The 19,101-nt window shown below is 40.8% G+C and overlaps 1 protein-coding gene across 2 annotated transcripts in view; it reads left to right on the top strand.

Annotated features, from left to right (window-relative positions):
* The first annotated feature begins 6,205 nt into the window (after positions 1-6,205).
* Positions 6,206-19,101, top strand: part of Zpr1 (zinc finger protein Zpr1) — a 51,879-nt gene continuing 38,983 nt past the window's right edge. The window contains exons 1-3 of one of the 2 annotated variants that reach the window (XM_071679760.1): positions 6,206-6,413; positions 10,177-10,312; positions 15,425-15,674. In XM_071679760.1, the coding sequence (XP_071535861.1) occupies positions 10,211-10,312; positions 15,425-15,674 (352 nt within the window). In that variant the 5' untranslated portion in view covers positions 6,206-6,413; positions 10,177-10,210. Of the gene's footprint in view, positions 6,414-6,433; positions 6,609-10,176; positions 10,313-15,424; positions 15,675-19,101 lie in introns of those variants that run through there. The other variant, XM_071679761.1, reaches the window with a different exon arrangement.

Here is a 19,101-nt window from a genome sequence, read left to right as displayed (position 1 = left end):
AGCCGAGCTCAAGATCGATGCTGCCTCGTATCCCTGCGCCACTTCATGTTCGGTTTCCCATCCTTATTTTGCTTTTTTTTTTTACCTTTTCCCTCTCTTGTTAGGAGGGATGGTAGTGGTATGGTAGGAGCGTTGGTTACCCTTCCCGCAAAGCGAAGCTCATTGGGAAATGATGGCGTAAAGTTTATCATTCAGCTATGTGATAATGAGCGCATTCTCATTAAGTCCAGCAAACGGACAGACACTGTGACAGACACAATCCCTTATCTTTTTTTTTTTTTAATTCATGTCAGCTGAGACGACAGGGGCAACTGATGGCCTTAACAAGGTCATCTCATTAACTCTCTCTCTCTCTCTCTCTCTCTCTCTCTATATATATATATATATATATATATATATATATATATATGAGGCAGGTGTCAGTTTTATCGACCATCGCTTACGGGTGGATGAACGGCGGGGCTGACTGTGAACCGTCTGTCCCAACCAGGATTTGAACCTATGCGCTCGACCCTGGGCGGCCAGTGGAAGAACGTTATCGGTCGAACACTAACCGTTACACCACGGAGGTCTGAAATATATTAAAAAAACGAGTTAAAGTTAAGATGTAATCCACGTTTAATCAAAGCTGATCTATTTACCTCGCGTTACATGAGCAGTGGTGTGCTGTATTTACATTACATATTGTATTCATACAACCATTTAGTTTATGTATAACAAAGATGTAGCAAATTTTATACACCCCTAAGCTAGGATCAAGGCTTGGTGAAGGATTCATCTGACCGAATCTAATTCTACATGTTATAGACTACGGCTATTCAACCCTTCAAACTACTCAGTTAAAACATAGTTAGATTAGCTTGTTTTTGTCTTTAACAAAGCCCTTTGACCTTTCTCTTTATCTATGACTGAACGAAGTGGATAGATCGATAAGAGCTGAGTAAAAAACTTATCATATCTTACCCAGTCACGCTTTCATTTGTTTTGTATGATATATATATACATTTGTCAACAGAATGAGGGTGTTTATGGTTCATATACCGTACCGTGCTACGATGATTATTTACAAGAGGTGTAAGAGAGATATTTCTTTATCATCGTGTCCTTGTTCATATCCAAGGTTGCTGTGAAGTCCAGCCGTTGCTAGAGGTTAAGTGATGTCCGTTGTCATGGCCGTTAATTGTGAACAGCTGTTGTGCATCGTTAGCTGCAGGTTTGAATGTACTGAAGAGTTACATAGCAGTTTACGATAAGGGAGAGTACACGTAAATATGTAAAAAAAATTTGTCTCGATAGATCGATCTGTCTATCATCTAAATATATATATATATATATATATATATATATATATATATATATATATATATATATATATATATATATATATATATATTCTTTCATACCACTCGCCATTTCCCGCGTTAGCAAGGTAGCGTTAAGAACAGAGGACTGGGCCGAACAGAGGACGTTGGGCAATTCTATGACAAGTTATAATCCATTATGACACTCAGACTTGACACGACATAGCCTAGCATCTTACAACCTAGGGCAGCGGTGGCTGACAGAATCAGCGGCTGGATTTTGTTCTTGCTGATGTTAAGATGGTCGGAGGTGTTGGTCCGACACGGGGCCTTTGCCTGTTGGTGGCCTGTTCCCTGGTGTCTACTAATCTTGATTTATTCTCACTTGGGAGGTGGGAATTCCCTTATGGTCTGTAGTAGGTGGTCCCATATGGTGTCTTTGAATCTTCTGAAGTAGTGAGGTCGCTGGTAGTACGTGGTGTTCCTCACTGAAATCAGGGACTCTCTCACGGAGACTTTGTGTCACTTGACAGTGCAGCATGTAGTGTTACAGTGACGGCTCCTGGCAGCAAGCAGTCCTTGATCACGCCGTCAGTTCTTTGCCAGCTGCATTGGTACCCTAGTCATAGACGGTGTATATTCCCTAGGGTATTCCTCCTCATGCCTCTGTTTTTATATGGTGGCTCCAACGATGTGGCCACCATGTACCACTTGGCTGACATGGATCCGGCATTGTAGGCGGTTAGGACATTCTTTTTTTGATCCGGAGCCTTGCTGCTTTTTGTAGGTGGTGCTTTATTTGTTGCAGGCTCACTGGAACGTGCACCTGGATGTTACTGAAGCGTTTAGCTGCTGCTGCTGCTGCTGCTTTAGCATCTCCCATCAACCCTGACATATGTTTTCTCCAGGTCCCTCCTCTTGAACCTTCTGCAGCTTTATCTTATACATCTTGCAGTCATTTGTACTCCTTCTCTGTAAGATACTACCAGTAAACCTCTCTTCTCTCTTCCGCTAACAACTTTGATTTGTGATCCTGCCACCCGCTAACTTTTCTAATATGCTCGCCTCCCACCTTATGCATCCCACATGCATCTCTCGCACATGCAAGCACTGCTTGACTTAGTACCTTCCATTCCTTTACTCTTGCCTTTCGTCATTCTACCATCACGTCTCTCCTTGTATTTCTTTACACAAGTCTCACTTTCATGCTCCCCTACTTTCTCTACTCTTTTCTCTGATTATTTTCCCTTTTTTTCCGAAAACCTCTACAAATATTCACCCTCATCTACACAAGGTAATGATTACACATCTTAATAATTAGCTGCCCCTCTCAGCACATTCACATCCAAAAGTCTCTCTTTAGCACGCCTATCAATTAGTATGTAATCCAACGATTCCCGCTGACCATCTTTCCTACTCGTGTGCGTCCCTCTTTTTAAACCAGATATTTCCAATCACCGGTCCTTATTCAGCACATAACTCTACAAGCTGAGTACTCCACACGTCCCAGTAATATCCTCAGCTGCGACATTATTCACCGTCTCATTTGAATCACGCATAATTAAAACCCGGTCTCTTGCATCACAACTGCTGATAAATTTTCTCAGCTGCTCCCAAAACACTTGCTTCACATGATTTTTCTTCTCATGGTCAGATGCATAAGTACTAATAATCGCCCATCTTTTGCAATCCTCTTTCATTTTCACGCACAGCAATCTAAAGCTTACTTCCTTACATTCTTTCACACACTCGCACATCTCCGGCTTCAGCAGTAGTGCTACCCCTTCCTTAGCTTTAGCCCTCACCAACCCTTGACTTTACCCATAAGACATTTCCTAACCATTCTTCCCCTTTACCCTTGAGCTTCGTTTCACTCGAAGCCAGAACATCCAAGTTTCTTTCCTCAAACATACTACCTCTCTCTCTCTTGGATACATCCACACACATTTAGACACCCCATCCTGTCACATGGCGGCTCACGTCTCCGAGAAAACATCAGTTTAGACTCAAGACGGTCCCCCCCGCCGCCGCCGACACGACCATACCACAGCATTCACATGACACCACGATAGAGCACATCAACATCACACACCACGATAGAGACAGGGGCGGAGCCAAGAAGACGAGATGATTAAGCCAAGCACGGGAGGGAAGGGAGTGGGGATTGGAGGGGGGTGGGGATGGGTGGAGAGCGATAGAGGGTGCAGGCGTGGGTTTCCCCCCCATCCCGGCCCAGAGATATATTTGGATGTACTATGCTCCGAAACATGTTTTGGTGACATCCGAAGCATGAATCTTTAGGACGAGATTCACATTCATACGTGACAATCCTTTTATTTATACGTTTGAAGAATATCATAAAGCTTCACATGATAGATATTTACCAGGTTGTTACTTTTATACATTACAAATTATAGAATTGAATTTCAGCAATGAATTCAATGCTGTTTGTGTGATTTATTCATTAACTTCAAGTTATGCTCCCACATCCTGCAGAAAGAATACTAACAATATCATATTCTGTACTACACTTATTCAGTTTTATTTCATTATTCTATTAAGTATTTTAAGTATGAAGAATTTAGTTAGGTGTTAAGAATTGTTAAGTACTGAGTATTTTGTTAATTAATTAACAAGTATTAAAATCTGTTACTCTTATAATTTCATTTCATAAAATATTATCATGGCAGCGAAACCTGACCCAATCAGTTTTGATAGATAGTTTTTGGCAAATTGTTCTGTTTGTTTGTGTTGTATACATAGCCAACCGTCCTCGGAAATTGCCTACGTCACATAACGAAAGGTTTAATTCACCATTTCAGTTATTTCATGCTCGTATAAATAATTCATGTGTAATGCGCAAATTCAATGCGCCTGGAGAAATTGATATTAGATTTTTGGAAAGTCTTTGACTCTGAATTAGACCGAGTTTTCTTGTCAGCAACACTTAGATAAATTGCTTTTCGGAATTTTAAGTCAATTATTATTTTGGAAAGTATAAAGATGGCGCCCGAAACCCTGTAAACAGTAAAGCCTCGCCAATGAATAGTAAGACAGGAGGGAAAGGATTTCCAGGCCCCCATTTCAGTCCTCTCTTGCGATATATGCAGCAGAAACATTGATTGCAATATTTCTCCCCTCTTCGCATATATATATAACAGGTTAATCAAATGACCCTTTTTATACGTTAGAATTATGAATAATATAACGATTATACATGTTTTCACAATCTTGAGATGATCACATTGAGTAACGGGTAAGGCATTCCACACCAGGGACTATATGTAAATAAGATTAAAATGCTGGAACTTTGGCTGATGAAGGCAAATCTCTGGTACCCATCGAAATTCGCTACTGTTGTAGCTGTCATGAAGTGTTCCGATTATGTACATATTTCGCTAATTTATGCACAACTCTTCCTGTACCTCTGGAGTACACAATCCAGTCTACAGAGAGAGAGAGAGAGAGAGAGAGAGAGAGAGAGAGAGAGAGAGAGAGAGAGAGAGAGAGAGAGAGAGAGAGAGAGAGAGAGAGAGAGTATCCTTCCAAAGAGCTTTTGCCAAAAGGGCTAAGTTCGTAATGTTCACACCCGGAAGATCTAGAGTTACAGAGAACGAGTCGTGGTGGGTTACGTGTTGAAAAGTGTTAGGGGAAAAAAATATCAAAATGAAAAAGCCCTTCACAAGGAAAATGAATACGGCAGCCATACATGACCCCCAAGCTTTTTGGGAAGCAGATTTCGCGGTGTACACTAAGGAGCGAGTACGTTATGACGACAAAGATTCTCCCTCAGCAGGGATGGAACATGTAGTGTTCACCGATTCTCTCTCTCTCTTCCTTGTTTGACAAGGCCGCTGCGTTCCTCTGTTGCCACATACCTACCATTTGTCAATCCTAGGCTCATCTGTAACTGTTCTCGGCCATTTATCAAACCGTCTTCTTGAAAATGTTTCTTTACCTTAATCCCGATGTATCATTTCTCTGGACAGTTTAATGAATACCATCTTTCTCGCTGGGCTACCATGAAATTTTGTTCCAAGGCAGGATACTTGATTACTTATTTCCTCTTCATTACTCATTTCCTCTCTGGGATTCTTTTCAAGCAATTAGTTTTATTGATATCCTCATCATATTGATCATCATAGCCCCATATCTGTTGTCTATCAGGGTGGAAAAGGTTTCAGTTCTCGTACCCTCTTATGATAACATGCTCCTTTCCTCAGTTTTACGCATAATATATTAATTTTTCCGTGTCTATCTGGTGTGCACATAAAAAAGCAGTATTCAGGTGTTCTTTACTTCATTTAAATTATGTTATTTTTTTTTAGCGTGTTCACATTCTACCAGTGTTATTTTTCTCGGGGTCTCGCATTTTCTCTTCGTCTTTCTGTTTACCATTTCGCTTTGGTGTCATACGCGGAACATATTTTACTACTAAGCTTTCTTACTTTTTTTTATTTATTCATCGAATATTCTTTTTTTTTTGTGGAGTGTAATGGTCTTCATGTAACACCTTTCGATATATTTATATTTGCTTCATCATGGAATCATTTTAACTCCTTTCTCCAAACTTGGAGTTCACCTTGTCCATTGTCTTAGTAAAATCAAGAAAGACAGCATCTATTAATGCTATTATGACTTAATTATGACATCAAGAGAAGTTACTTTACACATTTCTAGATCCCTATGGATTGTTAGAATCAGGAAGGCATGGTCACCCCCTTCCTCGAGAGATCTCAAACTCCTTTTTTTTTTTGCTTTTTAGAGTTAACTCTTAAGACTACATACATACACGCTTTCAATATGTGGCCACAGAGAGAGAGAGAGAGAGAGAGAGAGAGAGAGAGAGAGAGAGAGAGAGAGAGAGAGAGAGAGAGAGAGAGAGAGAGAGAGAGAGAAGCTGTGAGTCGCGTCTCGAAGGTTCGACTTGCTTGCTTCGACCCAGCAGACGGGCGTCTCGAACCACTTTCGTCTCGCTCGTGGTCGTGTGGGTCCTGGACGGTTGCCCAGCTGACTGTAAAGTTGTCTTGCCTCTGACAAACGTTTGCCAAACCACCAGCAAGAAGCGTGACCCTTGTTAAGCGAGGTCATCTGTTATTTACTATAGGCAAGGTGGGTGCTCTCTGACGTCTGTTTACTCCCAGAGATGTGTTGATCATGGCTGTTGGACTGGCAGTGAGCATATGCCTGTGATTTGTTGTCTACACCTGATCGATGGTGGACTGATACTTTCGTGATATTGATACCTGAAAGGTCATTTTAACGTGCATTCGAAAAGTTTGGGATTATTGATAAGTCTGGTGTAAGGTATGTATATTGTTGTTGTGATTACGCCATCTGAGCACAGGACGAATATGGAGATTGGGAGAATCCTGTGTTTAGCAGTATTTGCGAAGTTTTGCTGTTATTTTATATATATCCAGCTGTACCTGATCCATCCCATGGTATAGAGAAAAGAGATTATGATGACAAATAGATAACTAGTTCCTTTTGATGTGGAAAAAACTGGTGAAAGGTGATTGTGGTGCGTTTCTTTTAATGGCGAAGTGGTGCGCATGCTCGTAAATAATCAACATGGATATGAAAATGAATAGAAATTAACTATGAAAATGTCCTTTTTCATTCACTAACAAAAGTTTACAGGTTTTAATGTTATGTAATTCTCATTTCCAGTGGTTATTTTGCAGACTAGTCCCATGGGTCAAGTACTCGTATATTTCCCGTTTTAGTTAATTACATGAATTACTTATATAATTATATATTGATATTTTTTATGACTTTTCATATTTAGACATTTTGTGATTTTCATAAGCGAAAGAATCAGTTATATGGTAGAATTCAAGTTTAGCTCCGCAGTACTATTTATCTTCAGATATTTAGTAATTTTGTTTTCCAGTAGCAGTGTACTCATTAGGGAACATAAAATTGTTGTGGAAGAGATAGGGATATAACCATGAGGGTCATGTATTATAAGAGTACATAAAACAAGCAAAAATCAGTGAAAAACCTAAGTAACTTAAGTTTGATAGCACTTGATATATCGATAAATCGTCATTTTAGCTCATCATTGAAACTAGCTTTGGCAGATGACTACTTATGATTTAAGTACTAATTATAGCATGTTGTGGTTGTGGAAATACCTAGGGATCATGACTAGGAACATGGGATTTTTTGAGTGATATTAGATGACAAGTATATTTGTTAAACAATTGGGTTAATGTAAACTAAGGTAATACACTTCAGAAAATCAACAGAACCTTTTCTTGAAAACCCAGCTTAACTCCCTAATAGTCAAAATTTGTCCAAGTATTCAGCATTCTAAGTGAAATATACCAGTATGCTTAAGAAAATGTCTTGGCAATGTTGCTCCATTTAGTAATGAATGCACAAAAATGGAGGGAACCCAGTAGTAGACAAATTGTATATTTCTACTATCATTTCAGCTGTTAGCTGAGTTTTGATGAATGTTATAGGTTCTGTTTATATTTTACACTTGTATTATCAACTTTAACTATCCTTATATTTTCATGTTGTACATACTGGTAACCTGTATTGCCTTATTTAAGAATTCTGTCTGTCTATTGGAACTCCCTCAAAGAGGTGCCCACAGCAACAGTCTCCATAACTAAAGAACTCCAGTGGTGCTTCTTAGTCTTTATTGTCTCACCCTTAATAGGCCACTGTCAGAGGGCAAGTCTAGTGCTGTGTTTGCAGAGGCTCCTTCCTAATGTTCGTAGAGACTACTTTTGTCTAATGCTCCCACCTACTACTTCTACCTGTTGGTTCTACCTGATACTCCTGTCTAAATGCTCGTACATACTACTTTTATCTACTGCTCCTGCCATTTTGCCAAAAGGCAGGGCTAGCACATAGTGCTCACTGCAGGAAAATCTAGGGTTACGAAGAATGAAGTGTGTGAGTTAAGTGTTACATATGACGAGGAGAGATTGTATGTTTGTGCACAGAATGCCAGTAGCCCACATGTTAAGTGAGGCAGAAAGAAATACAGCCACCTGGGTCAGAGGAGTGCAACTTGACAACCACTAAAGTGCTGGCTCACTAAGTAGATGTCACTAACCCTCCTGATACTTAAGCGGGTGGTACTGGTAGTATACCTCCTTGGTCATTGGCTGCCTACTGACTACTACTTACCTTAAATATAATGCTCCAAATCATGCTCTAAAGGTATTTCTGTAATCACAGTGCATACATAAAACTTTAGTAACCTTTTTCCAAAGTTAATTTTGATGCAGAGCTTAACTGATAAATTATCAGCTTACACCGTAATGTTAAATGTTTTAATCAAGACATGCTTGTCAATCACATCTATGCATTGCACAAATGCAGCCTGATGTCAGAAAAAAAGAAAAGAAAAAGAAAAAGCAAAAACACCAAGTGGCCATGCAATCTTGAGGAATATGGGTACAAGGAGAGGACTTCATAGGGTCTTATAGTTTTGTACAAATGTTTTACTTAGTTTTTCTTCATGTAACCCCACATTTTCTTTGATACATATCACTTTTTATGGTCCTACACAAGTCTCTGGTACATGATATATGCTAATGTTTTCTCCGTTTTAAATCTTTAGAGCGGCTATTAGCCTTATAAAGATACCAAGGAATATCTGTTAAGGAAATACAGATCCACTGAAGATCTTGATTTTGTTACCTTTTACAGAGCAGGTAAGCGTAGGGTATAAACCTATCCTCATCCAACCTAACTTAAAGGAAGGTTGGAGGAGGGGGATGAATCTTAAGTTTGATTGAAGAATACTGTACATGCAGTTGCCCAGCTTTGTGTGCATTTGAGTAGAAATAAATACAGATTCTACTGACCTTCACTTACAGAATTGCCTCGGTGAGCAGACAAGAATCACAGTTGGAATATTTTGATAATGATATAGAAATTGAGGGAGTATGTGGGCTGCTAGGGGGAGTCAGTTTAAATTGTTATAGGTTTTCTTGATTCTTAGGTATGTTTTTAAGTACTTTTTAACCACATTTCTCATGAGCTTCATAGGCCTTCTTATTTCTTATTGTCAAATAAGAAATAATGCTCATCATTATTTTTAACTCTTATTCAATTGTCGAAGTACTACACTACCATTAGAAAACAATATTACTCAGATTCCAAAGCTGTTAGGACTGATAGGGCTAAACTGGTGATTTACCCAGCTTGGAAATCTGAAATTATGGAAGTCTGAAATTAATCATGTAGAAGTACACTGTATACATGAATTAACTGAAAAGAGAACATGTTAATGTTAATTAATGCTCTGAAATGATTGGTTTGGAGCAAATAGTATAGGTAGCAACAGAATGAAAATGTATTTTAGATGTAGTTCAGTTGAAAAGAATTTGCGTTATACCCTTAGCTTCCCTCTTATTGCCAATCCTGTCAGATTTCCTTCAAAGAATTACTTGCGTATATAATTTTATACCAGATGCTTACTTTGAAGAGTTATTTAGATTGAAAACCAATTCATTTAGGGTAAAAACCAACTCAGCACTGATTTATGTGGCTATTAATGCCTTTTTCCTCTGGGAACTCCAATCAAGGAGGTGGCCATGGCAAAAGTATCTCCATTTAATGCCTCCCTTGCATGCATCATTCCATGCATTCTTCTCACATTTCCTTTCCTTCAGTACTCTTCAACTCTTTTTTCCTTATGTCACATGTTCTTCTCACGCCAACTCCTGTAATCATACTAGCATGCACTCTCCTTGTAAACTCCCCTTCTTGCTTTCTTTCCATATGCCCAAACCACCTCAAAGTATTCCATTTCACAGGGCATCAGTCCCTTAGGTCATGGTAAATGTGTAAACATCATATATGCAATTAGTAGTATGGTGTACTAGTTATTGTTACTTTTCAGGACTTGGAGTATTGTTGTGTACCCTTCAGTCAGCATGGGGGAGGATGTACAGCCAATCTATGTGGACTTAGCTTCAGAGAGTGATGATCCACATGTGACTGTCATCGATAGCCTTTGTCTGGCATGTCAGCGAAAGGTATGTATGCATGAATCTTGAAGTATTGGAGTCCTTTTAGAATATCGAAAGTAATAATTTCTCTCTAGAAATTTGTGTGTCTAGAGTGTTTTATTTTCTTTTTTTTGTAAATATGGATTTGTAAGTAATGGATTTGTATGTAGCATTTATGGATCTGGAGAAGGCATATGATAGAGTTGATAGAGATGCTCTGTGGATGGTACTAAGAATATATGGTGTGGGAGGCAAGTTGTTAGAAGCAGTGAAAAGTTTTTATCGAGGATGTAAGGCATGTGTACGTGTAGGAAGAGAGGAAAGTGATTGGTTCTCAGTGAATGTATGTTTGCGGCAGGGATGTGTGATGTCTCCATGGTTGTTTAATTTGTTTATGGATGGGGTTGTTAGGGAGGTGAATGCAAGAGTTTTGGAAAGAGGGGCAAGTATGCAGCAGCCTGTTGGGGATGAGAGAGCTTGGGAAGTGAGTCAGATGTTGTTCGCTGATGATACAGCACTGGTGGCTGATTCATGTGAGAAACTGCAGAAGCTGGTGACTGAGTTTGGTAAAGTGTGTGAAAGAAGAAAGTTAAGAGTAAATGTGAATAAGAGCAAGGTTATTAGGTACAGTAGGGTTGAGGGTCAAGTCAATTGGGAGGTAAGTTTGAATGGAGAAAAGCTGGAGGAAGTAAAGTGTTTTAGATATCTGGGAGTGGATCTGGCAGCGGATGGAACCGTGGAAGTGGAAGTGGATCATAGGGTGGGGGAGGGGGCGAAAATCCTGGGAGCCTTGAAGAATGTGTGGAAGTCAAGAACATTATCTTGGAAAGCAAAAATGGGTATGTTTGAAGGAATAGTGGTTCCAACAATGTTGTATGGTTGCAAGGCGTGGGCTATGGATAGAGTTGTGTGCAGGAGGGTGGATGTACTGGAAATGAGATGTTTGAGGACAATATGTGGTGTGAGGTGGTTTGATCGAGTAAGTAATGTAAGGGTAAGAGAGATGTGTGGAAATAAAAAGAGCGTGGTTGAGAGAGCAGAAGAGGGTGCTTTGAAATGGTTTGGGCACATGGAGAGAATGAGTGAGGAAAGATTGACCAAGAGGATATATGTGTCGGAGGTGGAGGGAACGAGGAGAAGTGGGAGACCAAATTGGAGGTGGAAAGGTGGAGTGAAAAAGATTTTGAGTGATCGGGGCCTGAACATGCAGGAGGGTGAAAGGCGGGCAAGGAATAGAGTGAATTGGATTGATGTGGTATACCGGGGTTGACGTGCTGTCAATGGATTGAATCAGGGCATGTGAAGTGTCTGGGGTAAACCATGGAAAGTTGTGTGGGGCCTGGATGTGGAAAGGGATCTGTGGTTTCGGGCATTATTGCATGACAGCTAGAGACTGAGTGTGAACGAATGGGGCCTTTGTTGTCTTTTCCTAGCGCTACCTCGCACACATGAGGGCGGGAGGGGGATGTTATTCCATGTGTGGCGAGGTGGCAATGGGAATGAATAAAGGCAGACAGTGTGAATTGTGTGCGTGTGTATATATGTGTGTACTTTGAGATGTATGGATATGTATATTTGCGTGTGGGGACGTGTATGTATATACATGTGTATGGGGGTGGATTGGGCCATTTCTTTCGTCTGTTTCCTTGCGCTACCTCGCAAACGTGGGAGACAGCGTCAAAGCAAAATAATAATAATTTTTTTTTTTTCTGCCGCTGTCTCCCGTGTTTGCGAGGTAGCGCAAGGAAACAGACAAAAGAAATAGCCCAACCCACCCCCATACACATGTATATACATACGTCCACACACGCAAATATACATACCTACACAGCTTTCCATGGTTTACCCCAGACGCTTCACATGCCCTGATTCAATCCACTGACAGCACGTCAACCCCGGTATACCACATCGATCCAATTCACTCTATTCCTTGCCCTCCTTTCACCCTCCTGCATGTTCAGGCCCCGATCACACAAAATCTTTTTCACTCCATCTTTCCACCTCCAATTTGGTCTCCCACTTCTCCTCGTTCCCTCTATCTCCGACACATATATCCTCTTGGTCAATCTTTCCTCACTCATTCTCTCCATGTGCCCAAACCATTTCAAAGCACCCTCTTCTGCTCTCTCAACCACGCTCTTTTTATTTCCACACATCTTTCTTACCCTTACGTTACTTACTCGATCAAACCACCTCACACCACACATTGTCCTCAAACATCTCATTTCCAGCACATCCATCCTCCTGCGCACAACTCTATCCATAGCCCACGTCTCGCAACCATACAACATTGTTGGAACCACTATTCCTTCAAACATACCCATTTTTGCTTTCCGAGATAATGTTCTCGACTTCCACACATTCTTCAAGGCTCCCAGAATTTTCGCCCCCTCACCCACCCTATGATCCACTTTTGCTTCCATGGTTCCATCCGCTGCCAGATCCACTCCCAGATATCTAAAACACTTTACTTCCTCCAGTTTTTCTCCATTCAAACTTACCTCCCAATTGACTTGACCCTCAACCCTACTGTACCTAATAACCTTGCTCTTATTTAACTTTCTTCTTTCACACACTTTACCAAACTCAGTCACCAGCTTCTGCAGTTTCTCACATGAATCAGCCACCAGCGCTGTATCATCAGCGAACAACAACCGACTCACTTCCCAAGCTCTCTCATCCCCAACAGACTTCATACCTGCCCCTCTTTCCAAAACTCTTGCATTCACCTCCCTAACAACCCCATCCATAAACAAATTAAACAACCATGGAGACATCACACACCCCTGCTGCAAACCTACATTCACTGAGAACCAATAATAGTATAAATAATATTTTCATGTTTCTCCCTGTATTTGAAAGGGCATATGACTACACCTCTTACAAGACTACCTGCAAGTAATTCCACCATAAAAGGAGTCATAGGGTTGTATATTGATAATGATAATATTGTATTAATGATAATTGAAGTAATGGTGATAATTATAATAATGATGATCTTTTGAATTTCATGCTTTTTCACTGTTTCCCACAATTTTGAGAAAGCATCAGGAACAGATAGCTCAGTGTAAGAGGGAATATCCTTACTTGGTTTACTCCTATGTTCCTTCTATTGTAAAATGAAAATACAGGAGGGGAGAATTTCTATCTTCTTGCTCCCATCCCTCTTAGATGCCTTTTATGGTATGCTGACAATATGAATAGCTGGTGTTCTTCCTATCCCGAGGGAAAACTTATGTTTGTGATGTCACCATTCCTGTTTAACCTGTTTATGGATGGGGTGGTGAGGAGAATTGATATAAGTCTTTGAGAGAGGGGCAAGTTTTCAGTCTGTTGGGTTAGGGGGACCAGGGAGTTAACTCAGTTCCTGATGGCTGCTTAGGTCTGATGACAGATTTTAGTGAGATATTTTGTGAGGAGTGAGAGAGAGTGTGTTGAAGAGCTTTAGTGATGTATGTGGGGAGGGATGTGATATGGCAGGGATCATTAGTGTTTTGTGGTGAAGAGAGAGGTGATAAAGTTAGGGAACAGTAGCTATGTATGTGGAGAAGAAGTTGACAGTGCGGTAGGGAGCATTAATGATGAGTGTGACGAGGAGGTACGCAGTCGTGTGGTGAGGAGTATTAGTGATGTGAGTGGATAGGGAGGCATTTTGCTAGCTGCTTGATGGTACAGATGGGGTGGCTAAGCCTTCATTCGGAGAATGATAACATTATGAATGCTATGGACAATATTGCAGTGCCGTAGAAGGAAGTCAAACCCATGACTGAATGGTGTTTGGGATAAGTTATGACCTGTGTGTGTGTGTAAGGTTTTTCAGGTTTTAGGCATGTAGGAAAGATGTTCCAGATCTAGCAGACAGTCAAGATTCTGGCCAGCAATATTGGCTTTCAGGAGATTGGGAAAAGAAGATGTGGCTAAGTTGTTGGAGTCACATTCTGAGAACCTAATTGGTGAGAAACTCATGCATTGAAGGCAGAAAAACTCTCCAGAGGATAAGGCAAACTCATCCTCTACAATATATCACTTTACAATCAAGAGTATAAGGGAGAAACATCCTCTACAACTTATCACTACAAACAAGGGGTTAGCAGAAGTGTTTTGATGACTTGGACAAAGTTGTAGCCCTCAAAACTCAACTGTGAACATGTTTTCATGTTCTTTTGAAGGTTCACAAAAACTTAGGTAGCTTTTTTGAGGGAAAAAGAGGAATGCCACTCAGTTGAAATTGGGCATCATTTTCTAAAAGCCAAGGTTGGTTAATTACATAATTCAGGGATGACATAGACAACCATAGCGCCTCTACCTCTGTCTTCCACTCACCCTCACTTCACCCTATCCCATCCCATAACCACATGAAGCCTCCACAACTGTCACAACATTTTCCTTTAAGTTTTCATGAAATAACGTGTGAATTTGATGGATGGAAGTCTCTTGGTAGGAAGCTTTTTACACCTGATTGTTGCATGTATGTTCCACGCTTAACAGATAGGGAAAATTAGTGCTTAGAAATGGAACCCATATTAGATGATGAATTTCATTTACATTTATTAGGATATTTAATACTGCTACATTTAGATATGGAAAATTAGTTCTCAGGGACATAACACCCTCTATGTGATGGATTTCTAATGCTTGTATAAGGACACTTTATTCTACAATAGATTTTAAGGAACATACTCAGTTATAAGGGGGAATGCTGAAAATCATACTCTTTTATGTGGGGGATGCCATAAATAGCATTTAAATCATGCTGGGGCAGGAAGCAGACATCATCTAGAACAGTATTAGTTTTTTAGCACTTAGTCGTTGGATGTATGTTCCATACTTAACTGTTAGATATGAAAAAATTGTGCTCAGGAATGTAATCCTATTGTATAGTGGATTTCAGGTGCTTTTATGAGGACATTCACTATTATTGCAGATTTTGAGGAATAAAAACCTGTTATAAGGTGATGCTTGTGATAACATGTAAATGTTGTTGGGTCACACAGGAAACATCATCTAGACCAGTAGAGAAAATTAGGTTCAAAATTGCAGTGAAAAATTATGTAAAAGCCAAATGATGTAGTATGGTGGTATTTTGTTATAAATGGGAAAAGTAAGAGTTTAGTTAAATCCTTATTTATTTTTTTCCAGGGAACTACCCGTTTACTTATGACACGCATTCCTCACTACAAGGAAGTTATTATTACATCTTTTGAATGTGAACACTGTGGAAACAAGAACTCCGGCTTCCAGTCGGGGCAGATGCAAGACCAAGGAGTGCGTTATGAACTGGCTGTCCAGTCTGAGGAAGATTTGCTCCGCCAGATTGTGAGATCAGACTATGCCTCTGTTACCATTCCAGAAGTGGAGCTAGAAATTCCAGGAAATATGCAGAAGGGAGGTATGTTCTCAGTCTTAATTTTCATCTCTTTTCTTAAAACTAGCGCAAAGAATACTTTTGGAAAAATTGCAAGACTTTAGGGGTTTATTATGAAAAAGATGAAGTCTTTGATAAAGATATATTTCAGATCAGATAACCTTTACTTTTGGCCTCATTTTCTTTATGTGGTGGTCCTTTTCTTTTGATGCATTGTTCGAACACACTGGATGTGGGTTGAGGATGTGCAGTTTGGGCACTGATAACAAAAAAGTTAACTTCGATAACAACAATCCAATAATTTTAGTACCTAGTTTTTGGAAGTTAATGATAATCCGATAACAATAACTTTTTAGATATAAAAACCAGGGAAAACCTTCAAAAGCCATAGAAAATGCCTATTTATGCAAAATCCAAGAACAAGGAAGCATTTTCTACAAGTTTTGCAACTTTTTTGCTTAATAGATTTTTAGATTTCTATGAAAAAAGGTATTAAGTTATTAAGAATATATGGTGTGGGAGGCAAGTTGTTAGAAGCAGTGAAAAGTTTTTATCGAGGATGTGGGGCATGTGTACGTGTAGGAAGAGAGGAAAGTGATTGGTTCTCAGTGAATGTAGGTTTGCGGCAGGGGTGTGTGATGTCTCCATGGTTGTTTAATTTGTTTATGGATGGGGTTGTGAGGGAGGTGAATGCAAGAGTTTTGGAAAGAGGGGCAAGTATGAAGTCTGTTGGGGATGAGAGAGCTTGGGAAGTGAGTCAGTTGTTGTTCGCTGATGATACAGCACTGGTGGCTGATTCATGTGAGAAACTGCAGAAGCTGGTGACTGAGTTTGGTAAAGTGTGTGAAAGAAGAAAGTTAAGAGTAAATGTGAATAAGAGCAAGGTTATTAGGTACAGTAGGGTTGAGGGTCAAGTCAATTGGGAGGTAAGTTTGAATGGAGAAAAGCTGGAGGAAGTGAAGTGTTTTAGATATCTGGGAGTGGATCTGGCAGCGGATGGAACCGTGGAAGTGGAAGTGGATCATAGGGTGGGGGAGGGGGCGAAAATCCTGTGAGCCTTGAAGAATGTGTGGAAGTCGAGAACATTATCTTGGAAAGCAAAAATGGGTATGTTTGAAGGAATAGTGGTTCCAACAATGTTGTATGGTTGCGAGGCGTGGGCTATGGATAGAGTTGTGCGCAGGAGGATGGATGTGCTGGAAATGAGATGTTTGAGGACAATGTGTGGTGTGAGGTGGTTTGATCGAGTAAGTAACGTAAGGGTAAGAGAGATGTGTGGAAATAAAAAGAGCGTGGTTGAGAGAGCAGAAGAGGGTGTTTTGAAATGGTTTGGGCACATGGAGAGAATGAGTGAGGAAAGATTGACCAAGAGGATATATGTGTCGGAGGTGGAGGGAACGAGGAGAAGTGGGAGACCAAATTGGAGGTGGAAAGATGGAGTGAAAAAGATTTTGTGTGATCGGGGCCTGAACATGCAGGAGGGTGAAAGGAGGGCAAGGAATAGAGTGAATTGGATCGATGTGTTATACCGGGGTTGACGTGCTGTCAGTGGATTGAATCAGGGCATGTGAAGCGTCTGGGGTAAACCATAGAAAGCTGTGTAGGTATGTATATTTGCGTGTGTGGATGTATGTATATACATGTGTATGGGGGGGGGTTGGGTCATTTCTTTCGTCTGTTTCCTTGCGCTGCCTCGCAAACGCGGGAGACAGCGACAAAGCAAAAAAAAAAAAAAAATTGAAAAAAGTAGTTATGAAACCCTTGTAACCAAGCCAGTACCATGAACTTAGTTTTGATTTACCAGATGATTATTACAGCAGGAACTTAAAGGTAAGTTTGAAATTTATGTATGTCTATCAAACTATTAAGCCTACCATACGGTACTGTATTTATACAAAATCAGAATTGGCAGTTAGTGAACTCAAATTGTAAAAAATGAAGTAATTACTAATTACTGACAGCTTAAGATGGTATGATAATCACATTACAACAATGACTCCTTTTTGTGTCTATGAGTTACACACTCACACTGTGTGCTGGTTGCCCTTCAGGAAGAGCAACTTCTCAAAGTTAGGCCCAGCTGACAATCTCCACCTCTTGGGCCTCAGGATGTCCTTGCCAAGAGAGAAAAGCTGTTCCACTGTGGCAGAGGACGGAATGGTTGTGTTGTACTTCAGGAAGAGGTTGGTGAAGATCTCCTCTCCGTGAAGTCAGAGTCGGCCATGCCCTCCTTCCCATTAGTGTCTAGCCAGGTGTCTACAAGTTTCTTGGCTTCATGACTCTGGTACTTGAGCCAGCTGTTGTCCACCCAGCGAAGAGGTTGTCAGGCATGCATGGCAGAGACTACATTCTGCTGTTACTTCAGTGGGTGGTGCTGTCACCGTTCCAGTCCCTCAGTGCTCTCTCATCCTCCATGATGGCCTTGACAGTGATTATTAGGTTGCTGTCGACCCTGTGCAGCCACTGGAGCCAGAACTTTTGGTGAAAGGCAGCTGCCAGCTTGCAGTCTTGGTTGTTCAGATAGTGGTTGAACCGGGTGGTGATGGCTGCTACCACTGCATCAGTCAGTGGCTTGCACACAGCTAAGCTGTTGCTCATGTTCCTGAGCTTCATGAGGGTGATGGCCACTGTGGGAAGGAGGGTTCCAAGGTAGCCATATAGGCCATGACTTTGGCCCACTCATTCAGGAAGGCTATCTCCTGGTTATAGAAGGCTGAGAGGTTCTCCATGCAGTTAAGGAACCTGTTGAGCTCAGCCTTCTTGGTGGCCAGGGTGTTGCCCAGTTCCTTCTTGAGTGCCGGAGCCTTTCCGTGGGCCTTCTTGTTGAGGGCATTGAAAGCAGCAATGGCAAAGTCTGTCTGTTTGAAGAGGCTTTGGGCCAAGCCCATGGAGGCCACCAAATTGAAGCTGTGGGGGCGTACACCTCATGGGATGGTAGACTGGGGTGCTTGTGTTCCTCACCAACAAATTCACCGAGGGTTACAATGTTGATGGTGTCATCACCCTCAGCTGTGTCATCCTTGTTGTCTGAGTTAGCCTCAGGCAGTCTGCCAACATCGTCGAGGTCAGGCAACAGGTCCACCTGGCCGCTTCTTGGTGGTTGTCCCGACTACCTTGTCCTGAATGTTGAAGCACTCGTGGACCAGGACCATTGTCTCTGTCAAGACATTATAAGTGTGGTGACCAGTCAGATGGGTACATGTGAGGACAGCATGCTTCCTGGCCCAGGTGATTGTGTCAATCCAGTTAGCTGTCATTCCAAGGAAAGATCTGAAACAACGATTATGTGATTATTGATTGATACACTGATAATTGAATTTTATTTCAAATATTTTCAAATGAAAGTTATGTTTAATTTATGCAAATCATAAAAAGAAACATAAATGTACTATATTATTGAATTGTGATTAGTACTGATTAATGGTTAAGTGATCATCAAGTTTTATCTTAA

Source organism: Panulirus ornatus, chromosome 30 (assembly GCF_036320965.1).
Source record: "Panulirus ornatus isolate Po-2019 chromosome 30, ASM3632096v1, whole genome shotgun sequence".
In the NCBI taxonomy this organism is placed as follows: Eukaryota; Metazoa; Arthropoda; class Malacostraca; order Decapoda; family Palinuridae; genus Panulirus; species Panulirus ornatus.
This window is presented reverse-complemented; position numbering and strand designations above follow the sequence as displayed.